A 12,444-nucleotide genomic window follows, 5' to 3' on the forward strand; every position below is an offset into this window, starting at 1 on the left:
CCCACCCCCCCACCCCCCCCTCACTACACTGGACCACACTGTAGGGTCGCAACACCAAAGGTCACTGTGTCAAAGTCAGGTGGGAAAATCCAAATGCACTAATAACGCACAATTTGCACTATATGCATATTATATTCATTTCGCTCAAGTGTACAATATTTTTGCCTTAATATTTTTACTTCAACAATATAGTACAATGTATATTTTACATGTTTTTGCCCAGATAACATAAACATTCTCATAACTTCATCATGAGATTTATTTTTTTGTTTCGCAATGTATGTCCGGTGTTATTTTGCACATCTTAATATTGCTTATTTTTGTATCTTGTTTTATGTTCTTTATTATATTTTCTACCCACTATTTCTCTTGGCTGCAATGACCTAGTTTTCCTGCAGGAATCATTAAAGTTTCATCTTATCTTCCAAAACCTGTAGGAGCTCGTGTGTTAAACATGAAACACACAAGTATCTTTTAGCATCAGCTGTTCTTTGCTAGCATCATCATGCACATTAACATTAATCTTCAGATAGCTAGTGGTGTTGAAATACAGTGTGTCATAATGGTCAGTATGTTTTGCACACAACTGCATTTCAGATAGGATGGAGGACAGCAAAATCTTAGAGCAGCACCTTCACAGTCCAGCAGAGGGCCAAACATCGCTGCAATGTGTCTGCCTGTGTTCATCCTGGAAACAGTATTTTTGCAGTGTGGACCTAACTGACATTCATTACACAAGTTGCATGACACTGACAGATAAAGGTGGTCATGAAAACCCTGTGCAAAACAGAGTCATAAGTGTGATGGAGTTCTTGGGTCAATAATGTAGTATAAAAAGATGGATAAACAATTACAAATAATCATGTGGCAAAGGGCTCCTATATGACAAAAAAAAACTGGGTTAATTTTCAGGAAAAACAAAACGCCTGCAACGCAATAGCATTGAAGGCATATATTACAATCCTGCATACTTATTGCCTGCAATGCAATAGGTCAATTAACACGTGTGTACATGTCTTTCTATAACATGAGGACAAATCTGGTTAAAAACCATTATTGTAAGTGTCTCGACCTGGTAATCAAAGCAACGGCCTCTATAGAGATTGAAACGTTGTGCCATCCATACGCACCGAGCAGCAGGCACATTCAAAATATCTTCAGGAATGTTCTACTTTAATTTTTACCGCTTGTCAAACACCTGTACAATACGTCACTTCTTTAGTTTGGTAAGTGTACCTCGGTGCACGTGCATGAAGGCATCCTCCAAACCGACGACACCCCCTTCATTCTCAGTGGACGTTGTTTAGTTTTAGCCCCGCCTTCTGTTGGCTCTAATTGGAGAGTGTGTCCTGATTCAGACGGCCATCGTTTACTTTTCCTGCACTGCCATTGGTTAAAGAAATACAACCCTCCTTACTTGACCTCTAGGCCCCGCCCACTTTGTATCCATCGGGCTGTGGTTGGATCCCTGTCAAGTCGGTCAAATTTTAACTTCCGGGTGTTGAGTCGTTGCAAAACAGACCATCCAGCTGTACAGTGGTAGAGGAGGACAGTCACCGAGGAAAACCTGGACAAGGCAACTTTAGGAAAAGTGAGTCAAGAAATTTGTTAACAGCAGACTGTTTCCTTTAATAACGTGTTTTCTCATGTGGACTGATAAACCCTGGGTGTAAGTGTTTGGATGTAGCGAGGCTAGCTTGTTATCCCAGGCGTCACTCAGCAGCTACTGACGTTATACAACGTGGTAACACTGGGAAACAGGAGCTAGCTAATGAGCTTGTTAACGTAGCCGAGAGTATGAACTTGTTGTTAAATATTATTCATGTCTTGTGAATTTGTGATGCTAGCTTACTGTAAGTCATAGTTGCAATGTTACTGCAGGTGACACGTGATCATGACACATTGTCTTGAAACACGAGCAGCTGATAACATCCAAGGTTAAACCATCTAGCAGGATAAAAAATACAATGCATTTTGTGTCCCAAGAGTCTTTTCATTAATCTGTCGCTTTACAAATATCTTCATGGATGTATTAAGTTGCAAATGTTGGTTTATGTGGGTTAAAGAGTGCGGTGGGTGTTTCTGGTACTTTATGTACTTCTGACATGTTCCTTACTCCCTCCTCTCTCTCCTCCTCTCTCTATGAAGTGATGCTGTCAGAGGTCCTGCAGGTGCTGCGAGGAGCAGGTAAAGTGGGGTCTGCCCTGGTCACCACCCAGGGAGAGCAGCTCCGATTAATGGTCTGCAACTCTTCTCTGGGAGCAGGAGTCAACGTTGCCCAGGGTGTGGTGGAAGGACTAGTGGACACCTTCATGGGAGGCAGTAATGCGGTGAGGCTCTTGAATATCATCTTGAACTTGTGATTTGCATTTGACATTATTTGTTTACAAAGTGATTAATAAAATCTTTTTAAAAGAGTAATTGAGAAATAAAATTATAATAAAAAATAACAGCCCCAGTTATATGCACATATAGTAATTATTTGGCTAAATTACCTCTTCAACTCTACTGTGCCCGTAGCAACAGTCCATAAAGGAGGATGTGTTTCCGGATGCGGAGGGCTGGGATAATATGGACCCAGATGAAGCAGCCAAATGGGCCGTCGGATCTGAGTTTCCCCCCGATGCAATGGAGCAAACTCAGACAGAAGCTGGAGCAACAGCAGATATTCCAACAGGTATTGTCAAGTTCCACTTGTTAGCATATAGAGGAGGTGACCTACGTTAAAAGAGTTTTTTGTATTTAAGAATATTATAATGCCATTGATCCTTCCCCAGAGTTGTAATTACTTTTAAGATTGTTTTCAGGATGTGGTAAATATTTTACTTCACTGGATGAAATCAGAGCAAACATTTATTTCAAGGTATAGATAGATTTGTCAGATATTTTGTGTGTGTGTGTGTGTGTGTCAACAGGCCAGTCACATGGGCCGTTATGTTTAGATTCCACCAGAGTCACATTATGGTTCTATCATGTTAAGGTCATCTATTCAGTAAGAAAATGGCCCTTTCCTCTCTCTACCGCAGGAGTAAATCCTCCCCCAGGTGCAGCGGCAGGAGGCGCAGGCTGGCCGGGACAGAGTACTCGCTTCCTCCACACCACGCGTGGCCTCCACCAATACTACTACCAGACCAGGTCTGTGCACGACACTGTGGTGGCCAGACTCACACCAGAGGACATTAAGAAGGCCAGGGAGGCCAAGCAGGCCCTGGTCAAACCCGTCAGACAGAAGGTTGGTAGAATGGCTCGATTTGTTATACCCGTGAAGAAGACCGTGGCTAATTATTTGTTTTATTCTTAGCAATATTGTTACAGTTAATTTTATATTGTCATCTGTGTGATTGTGCAGAAAGAGGAAGGTGAATCAGCCGATTTTTGTCTACATAGAAGCAATGCATTTAAAAATGGATTATAATATAATTTAAGCTTTGAATGTAAAGAAATATCACACAGTCATACTCAAATGTTGCACCTACACCAAGATGGGCTCTTTTCATGTCAGGTAAAATCCGTGCATTGACTAAAAGTAATAGATTCTCTTTTAAAATGTAATCTGTTCAAGGCCAGATAATAGGGGGCATCTTTCTCTTTGTGGGGTGATAGATGTGTTTTTGTATCTTGTACACACACTAAGTGAATATACAGTATTTATGTACATATAATGTTAGTGCACATTATTGCATAAACCACAAACAGTGGTGTGGACCATATTTTGAGTAGACATACAGTATGTTATGTCATATGTTTTACTTTGTGATGTAATTAAAGGTTACTGTGTGAAGAGTTCAGCTCTTTGTTTCTCAAGTAATCAACAACGAGTGAAACAACAAATTAATTGTTTCTTTATTATCTGGTGTGTCTTCTTTCAGCTGAGTGACCGTGCCAGAGAGAGGAAGGTGCCGGCCACTAGAATCAGCAGACTGGTTAATTTCGGGGGTAAGAGCAGTGTACTTTTTCTTCAGTTTTGTGCTCGAAAATGGTAAATTCTGTTTGAAATGTTCCAGCATTATTAGTTTTTCATAGCTTAATATGATGGCATGAAGTTTAAATGTATACCATAACAAGGGCTGTCCATGTTTCCAATGAAAAGGGAATGCTATAGCATTTTCAAACCGGCATCTAAAAGTGTGTATTTATTAAGTGCCAGAAGTTAAAAAACGCTTTAACATTTAGCAAAAGATACCAGAATGTGATTTCACTCTTCAGCTAGCAGCAGCTGTGTCAGATCAGTGCTTCCTTCAAGCATCTGTTTAGTGGCCCTTCATTTAAAACCACTTGTGTGTCTGTCTCTCTGCTGCAGGACTGGCAGTAGGACTGGGGATCGGTGCCATTGCAGAAGTGGCAAAACAGTCACTGGGAGGCAAACAGAAAGGAGGTAAAAATACTCCCCCCCCCCCCTCCTGTCTGCTGCTGTTCTCTCCTCCCTTTCTATAAAGTAGCTTTTGATCCAGCTCATGTTTGGCAAATCCAGCAGACAGATGCACAGCTGGTCGGCCCTGGAGAAGTTTTTAATGTGTCAGCACCTGCCAGGCGCTCGACAGGCTTTAAATCAAACCTGTTAACAAGAATTTAAACCGAAGCCTTAAAATGTGTTTAGTGAACAGTGTTTAATAATGTACCATTACCAAGTTTTTACATTTTAATATTTACAACTGGCTCAGTTTAGGACAGGAGATTGGTTATTTACATGCCGCAGTTTGAAGATCATCGCTAAGACGAATCACTCTTGTTTATGCTGTTGTACTTGATGTTGTAATATGTTGTGCCTAATACCACTGTTAATAATCCCTCTCTGTCTCTGTGTGCACTTGTAGACATGAGTGCTCTGCTAGACTCTCCTCTCTTGTCGGAGGCCAATGCTGAGAGAATAGTCAACACGCTGTGTAAGGTTCGTGGTGCTGCGCTTAAGATAGGACAGATGCTGAGCATTCAAGGTACGAACTGTAGCCACTGCATCACTGCAAAATGCTGTTCTGATCACAGGATTTCTGGGTAGTGAAAAGTTTTTAAATTTTTCCTGTCTTCAGACAACTCCTTCATCAACCCCCAGCTGCAGAAGATCTTTGAGAGGGTCCGGCAGAGCGCAGACTTCATGCCCACATGGCAGATGAATGTAAGCAGGGCTGATTGTAGATCTGTCTTATGATGAAACTATTTAAAAAAAAAAAATAGAATATATCATATCACCAAATGAGATTTTCAGACTTGGCTTAAAGAGAGAACTGTGTGTGTGTACGTAGAAAGTTTTAGATGAGGAGCTGGGGCCAGGCTGGCGAGACAAACTATCATCCTTTGAAGACAAACCATTCGCTGCAGCTTCCATCGGCCAGGTGCATCATGGGGTGTTAAAAGACGGTAGAGAAATAGCCATGAAGATCCAGGTAGGAAGATACTCTTACACACCTTGTTTCTGTCTCCCTCACAGCCTTTGTCTTTTTCTGTCTGCACTGATTTGACCTTTTTGTTATTCTCATATTCCTCCTAGTATCCCGGAGTGGCAGAGAGTATCCACAGTGACATAAACAACCTGATGTCTGTACTAAAAATGAGCGTGGTCCTGCCAGATGGTAAGAACTACATCAGTGTTACAGTGTTTGTTTGCCGACTGAAGACTTCTGAACAGTAACTATTAAAACCCATCTATATATTGAAATCAGAGACATATATCTATATATGAAAGGCTGTGGCAGTTGTCATATTCTTTTGTTGCTTTATTCCACACAGCATCTTAAATTAATTTAATTCAAATTCAGCCATATTGAAGATACGAAATCCTTTCCCATCTTTGATTGTAATTGTTATGTTTCCAGCAATTTCACTATTACAGTTTAGACCATGGGGTGGTGCTGTAGGTGCAGGTCGAAACTAGGTGACACAATTGTTACAGAGAGAATGAGGGCATCTGCATCATTCATGGGAGATATGTTACTTGTTTCTCTGTGTTGCCCAATCTCACACACTCAAAACATTCAAGCGTTTAAACGATGATTCAGTTTTATTTGGTATTGAATGATGTAAACTTCTTCAGAAATTGTACAAATCAGTTCAAACATGGTAATGATGTAGCAAAATCACACACAGCTATATACACCATATACACAACAACAGCCATCTTTGATTAAAAGACAGTCAGTGTAATTGTTGCAGTAACTTCTAGTTGATGGAATAAGGGTGAAGCACACTGGTTATTGAATATATATATACTCTGTGTGTGTACATATATATATATTTAAGACTAAGTGTTAATAGTATGTATCAGTTTTCTTTGGTTTTTGCTCCTGAGTCTTGCACTGTTTATTTTTCCACAGGTCTGTTTGCGGACAGCAGCTTGGAGGTTCTTCAGAGGGAGCTGGCGTGGGAGTGCGACTACAAGAGGGAAGCAGAGTGTGCCAAGAAGTTCAGGTAGGTTTATGTGATGTATTGAATCATGAAACCTCCTCTCCTGAAGCTCGTTTAACTGCACAGAGAAGAAACCACAACAGCTTTTAGGTTTCACTATGGTGATTCTAAAACCAGTTAGGTAGAGGTTTCACTGAATGGTTAATGCTGCTGCAAACTGAATATATTTTGCACATCTGTAGTAATGTAGCTCTTTTCTGAGTCCAGGTACTTCAAGTCTGTATTATTCATTTATTGTTTTATGTGTATGTGTGTGTCATCACGTGGGCCTGGAGTTTCAGTACTTTGATGTTTATATGTCACACATGATGGCATCACAACCTGCGAGATGGAGTCACAAAACTTGACAGGTGTGTAGTTGAGATCAAAAGGAAGGCAAAAGATGGGTGTGGTCCAACTCATGAGTACTCGGTATGCGTTTAATTATGTAGTAATAACTACGGAGAACTCGTGCGTCAGCATGTTGACAGTTGTCACAGCTGGTGGGATCCCATCACAAGATGGTCTCGACTTTTATTCTAGATGTCAGACTGAAATTCCTGTCTGTTACTTTGATTTATTTGTGTGTCTTTATGTGGGTTTATGTGGACCTCAGGGTTTGTGCTTCTATTCTAATTAATTTTAATTCTTTTGAATAGTTTTGAAAGCTTCACAACTACTATTCTTCCTACTACTATCTATATTAATATTATGGATTATTATTGTTGTCATATTTACATGTTGAAGGCAGGTTATGTATCACAGTTATTAAGATTATTATAGGAAAAGGAGTCTGAGGCTTAGATTTTCTAGGTACTATGTTTAGTTTACTCTTATTCAGTCAACAACTGTATTTTAACTCACAATTTTTAGTCACTGTTGACTATCTCTATCTACATGTTTTACTGAATTTGCATATTCTCTATATATTCGTGTCTGGTCTTCAGGTCCCTGCTGGAGGGAAATGAGTTCTTCCAAGTCCCTGAGGTGATTGATGACCTGTCAGCAAAGAGGGTTCTGGCCATGGAGCTGGTACAGGGAGTCCCACTGGACCGCTGCGTAGACCTGGACCAGGAGACCAGGAACCAGGTATGGACTGACTCAGCAGGCGCATGGAATTTCTTCAGTGTCACTTAAATGCCAGTGGTGCATTGGAGACGCGGAGAATCATCGTTTTTATGGGTTCTCTGGCATTAGAGAGGATTTTTCGAATGCTTAACTTTTAAATATTCATAAATATAAAAATTCAAATATTATATAACTGCATAAAGGGCTGATGTTCAGTTGTGTTTTCTCTTTACTAAAACCTGCATCACATCAGGAAACCAGGGAGCAATAACTTCTTCTCCATGATAAAAGTGCTTAAGTCTTATCAGTTTATGTATATTGAAGGAAAGGTAATGACATTTTACATAAGATCTACGGTGACAATTGTGCATAGCACCCGAAGTAGCAGAAAGGTTTTCAGTTAGAGGGTCCCTTACAGTCTGGACCTGTAATTGTAGGAGCCAATTAGAACTGAAACCCTATGACAAGTAGAGGGAACAGATTGGAAAGCTCTGTCTGTGGATTTTTGTTTACCTTTAATACATCGTATATCTGTATTTCATTGTTTCTACTGCTTATATAGAGGTTTTGCGGGACGTCTTTTGAGATATGCCATAATATGAGAAGTGCAGGACCGAGGAGACAAGCTGTGGGCTGGCAGATTATACAACAGAACCTCAAACGCAGCAGTGAAACTACCAGAGTATCGTGACATAGAATAAGATGGATGAAATGGGTTTTATGCATCAGACATTATTAAGAGCTATAGCATGAAAGTGTCACATTTATAATTACAGCATAGCAGTAAACACAAAACTCTCCTCTCCTCCAGATCTGTTTCAACATCCTCCAGTTGTGTCTCAGGGAGCTGTTTGAGTTCAGGTTCATGCAGACGGATCCAAACTGGGCCAACTTCTTCTACAACTCAGAAACCGACAAGGTGAGAAGTCATAAATGAATCGTCTCACACAGGAAGGGATGCCATGTTGACCAAACTCCTCACACGCAGCAGGTACATGACACGCTCTCATCTTGCCTTCAGGTTGTTCTGTTGGACTTTGGAGCGTGCAGAAGTTACGCAGAGTCATTCACAGACGACTACATACAGGTAATGATGCATCTAATATTATGAGACAGCCACCACTGAACCAAGCAACGTGATTTATGCAACCAGATTCCTGTGAATAATTAAGCACAAGAGTCTTTGGCTACATTTTGCGACAGTAGAGGTAAAACAGATCGTGTACAATCACATGCACATGCAGCACACTTTGCCCTACATGCAGCTACTTCGATCTGTCGGTTGCCCTTAAGGGAACTCTTCAAATAAACATGATTACCATATCCATACAATCGTTTTGTCTGTGTGTGTTGTTTTGCGTGTTCAGGTGGTGCACGCAGCTTCAGTGGGTGATCGAGCGACTGTTCTCTCCAAATCAAAGGACCTGAAGTTCCTGACAGGCTTTGAGGCCAAGGTACGGTATTTTCGTCTCTGCTGCTGTGCTCATTTATTTTTGATACGGTTTATCCTCCTCTGTCTTATTCTCTTTATCCGTGCCTCTGTATACCTCAGTTTCACTCCCTCTGCTTGATGCTGTTTCCCTCCACTCAAGATGCATGATCCTCCTTCTTCTTTTCTTACCACATTCATTTGTATTTTTGCTAAAGACGTCGTGTTTTCAGCCCTGTTTGCCGCACATAAAGATGGCTCAGCTTTAGTGAATGGATTTGCAGAGTGGTGAAGGAAAAACTGATTCACTTTTAATCTTGACAGTAAAACTAACTGAGACAGATGGATGTGTAAAATATAAATGTCAGGAATTATATCTTTGAGTGCTGTTGTAATCTTTACGGTGTCATCTCGTGTGGTCTTTATTCTCAGTGTTTTCCATATGTTAAATCCTTATCCTATTTTTATATAAAATGTGACTATGACTCAAGGAAAATACCCAGACAAAATAGTTGGAACCACTTGTTATACATATCAAACAGAAATGAAAATATGTGTGTATGTATTTATATATAGTGGGATTGTATATACAGTATAGCTACATAAGATATTATGTGCACTTGAGGTCATAATGTTTCTTGTAAACATTTCCTCTGGCTGCCACAGAGTACACACAGCGTAAAGTCTGTTTGTGTCTCTTCTGCTTTACAACTTCATATTTAAATCATAGTACAGATGATTATTTTACACATAGAAAGTCATTTGAAATGTAACACCTCTCTCTGCTTCCCATCAGGCCTTCGAGGACGCCCACGTGGAGGCGGTGATGATCCTTGGTGAAGCCTTTGCGTCCATGGAGCCCTTCGACTTCGGCACCCAGAGCACCACCCAGCGCATCCAGAGCCTCATCCCCGTCATGCTGCGCCACCGCCTTACCCCTCCGCCCGAGGAGACGTACTCCCTCCACCGCAAGATGGCAGGCTCCTTCCTCATCTGCTCCAAACTGAAGGCAGGCATAGCCTGCAAGGACATGTTCCTGGAAGTGTACAACAACTACAACCAGAGGAGGCAGGCGGAGCAGGTGGCGCAGGCCAGTGCGTAGACGCTCAGGAACGAGGTTACTGTACAGGACTTTTTCAGAGTGGGCTTCTGAGTAAAGGGACAGAAGGATGGAGTCTTGAATCCACATGTGGAGACACTGGATCAGATGTACCCAAGACTCCATCCCTTGCCAATATGTAACTGTAAATATGACAATGCAGTTGTGCACCAATGAGAACTATGAGTGTGTTTGACTTTCTATGCCCGTCTGATTTATGACATGGAATTTAAACACTATGAAAATGATGGTGATAATTCCGTTATAGCAAATATATGCTAAAGCCCAAATGGCTGATTAAATCTGTATGTTAATTGAAGAGAAAAATATTTAATTAGTTTTGAGTGTTGGTGTTTGTGTTTGACTATATTGGATACATCTCTCTGTCACAGCAAACAGACTAGAAAACGCACGCAGTAGAGCACATGTCTCTGCCAGAGCAAATGTCAAACAACATACACCAGATTTCATAGGAAAAAATTTGAATTCATAGTAAATGATCCGGATCCGCCCTGAAATTTTAATGGGTTCTTCCCCAGTTCATGCTGCATTCCTCCACCGAGTTCAGCACAAATCAGTTCAGTACTTTTTGCATAAACCTGCTGACAAATCAACAAACAAACAAACAAACAAACAGACACAGGTGACCTCCTTGGTGATGGTAACAATATAATGCTGCTGTAAATCTAAGCCATCTTTACGTGCTTTAGCTTTTCAAAAAGCAAGATGTATATGTCCTTTGTGCTCCCAGTGGCTCGTGACTCCAGCTCACTTTGACAGCGAGGTATCCTCTGTTTTTCAGGACAGATAATAAGCCCCTGCATCGCCAAGCTGACGCTGCCAAGTGCTCTCTTTTGTTAGAAGGACTTTGTGTGCCGCCTGATGAGCTGGCAAATAAAGCTTTTCTCCTAAACTGGCAGAGTAGATGAGCAGATTATCAGAGGATTTAGTGAAGACGGTCTAATGGAACCCCACTGAGTAATGACCTTGCATTATAAAGCATATTTTGACATAAACCTCCATAATGTTAAATACTGAGCCCCTTTTTTTTAATGTTTTGACACTTCATTTTGACATTCATAGAGTACATGTGTACTGTAACATACAAGCTGGTGTGCCGTGTTTTTTTTTTTTTTTTTTTTTTTTTTTTTTTAAATTAAATAAAAAGTGAAAAAGATGTTTATGCATTACAAATTGAGCTTTCCTGGCAAGTGTCAAGGATTTCTTCCACTCTGTATTGATCTTTCCATTTCAGTTTTAGACCTATTTGGGAAATGTCATTGACTGGAGGCCATGTTTGACATCATTCTGTTCCTACACTGTTCTTGTATTGACCAACAGGCATCACGGTGCAATAGTTTTGGCTCGAATAATGTACGAGCTAATGGTGGCATTGATTGATCTATTTTTTGAGGAGCTATTTCTGTCTCAAGGCAGTGCTGTCTTATTTTGTCTTGGATCAAGCCGTTACTGCACAAAAGGACTGTCTGCGAGCTGCTCACAAAATGTTATTGTTCACAGCACAGAAGCTGAGAGGCGAGGCTTTCACTGACATCATAAAAATCTGATGGAGAGAGATCAGCCTTTTTACTGTATCTCCATTAGTACTTGCTGTTAGTGTCCCTCCGTTAAGTGAGCTTGGCTCTTGATGCACTACATCAAATCAGAGTTTATTTTTCTGAGTTTTGGGAATTGGCCGCAGTTAATGACTGCAGCACATGTCGAGGGAAGAAAAAGCACATTCTTCTCTCGTAGTTTTACGCAACGGAAAGTTGGAGAGTTTCTCTGCATGTAAGAAGCAGCTGGCTTCAGTTTGTTGGTGGAGAGCTGGCTCTTTCTGGACCCAGTCAGGCTTTTCATTAGGGCTAACATCGGACTGTTCAGGAATGATTTCCACCAGGACCAATTCATTTATTAAATTAAAAACACAGTGACACATTCTGAGTGAGTTTTTCAGGTTTTACATTTTGTTTGTGCAAAGAAAACCATTTGACGTCCGGTAGATTTTGTTGTCGATGATAATGTGATGTTACAGTTAAAGTCGACTGGGAAAACATTAAGGGACAGTTGGAGCCTCTCTGCCTTGTAGACAGATATTTACTGTATATTATATCAGCTGAACTGCCTGCGTCACTAATCTTTACTGTTTCTGTCTTACAGGTTTCATTAGGATTTCTTAAGGATTCTTACTGGTAATAGTGACTTTTCTGTGTTCGATTGTATTTTTTATTTTTATTTTATTATTAGATCCTGTGGCATCATTTTTCATATTTATTATGAGAGTCACAGCCTCTGTAGTTTACCTGGGAATTTGGGGTTTCCAGGAGTTTGTACTCTACAATGAAAAAGTGCCACTTTATGAATATTTCATGGACTGATTCCAGACTGAATATATTTACTAGTCACAGTAAATATATTCAGCCAGTCACAGTGAATACAAAATGGATTCAGAATATCTTTTATTCCTGAT

At 40.5% G+C, this 12,444-nt stretch overlaps 1 protein-coding gene across 1 annotated transcript; it reads left to right on the plus strand.

The window, feature by feature from the left end:
* The first annotated feature begins 1,506 nt into the window (after nt 1-1,506).
* coq8b (coenzyme Q8B) lies at nt 1,507-11,172 on the plus strand. The gene is made up of 16 exons (XM_023405188.2): nt 1,507-1,591; nt 2,149-2,330; nt 2,521-2,677; nt 3,027-3,232; nt 3,870-3,936; nt 4,301-4,375; nt 4,815-4,934; nt 5,028-5,113; nt 5,241-5,381; nt 5,486-5,567; nt 6,309-6,402; nt 7,326-7,467; nt 8,258-8,365; nt 8,468-8,533; nt 8,814-8,900; nt 9,672-11,172. Coding segments are annotated over exons 1-16 (1,920 nt in total). The 5' UTR covers nt 1,507-1,590; the 3' UTR covers nt 9,978-11,172.
* The last annotated feature ends 1,272 nt before the right edge of the window (nt 11,173-12,444 follow it).

The sequence above is a fragment of the Seriola lalandi genome, unplaced genomic scaffold (genome assembly GCF_002814215.2).
Source record: "Seriola lalandi dorsalis isolate HSWRI2012SDOR001 ecotype SW California unplaced genomic scaffold, Sedor1 jcf7180002054264, whole genome shotgun sequence".
NCBI lineage: Eukaryota > Metazoa > Chordata > Actinopteri > Carangiformes > Carangidae > Seriola > Seriola lalandi.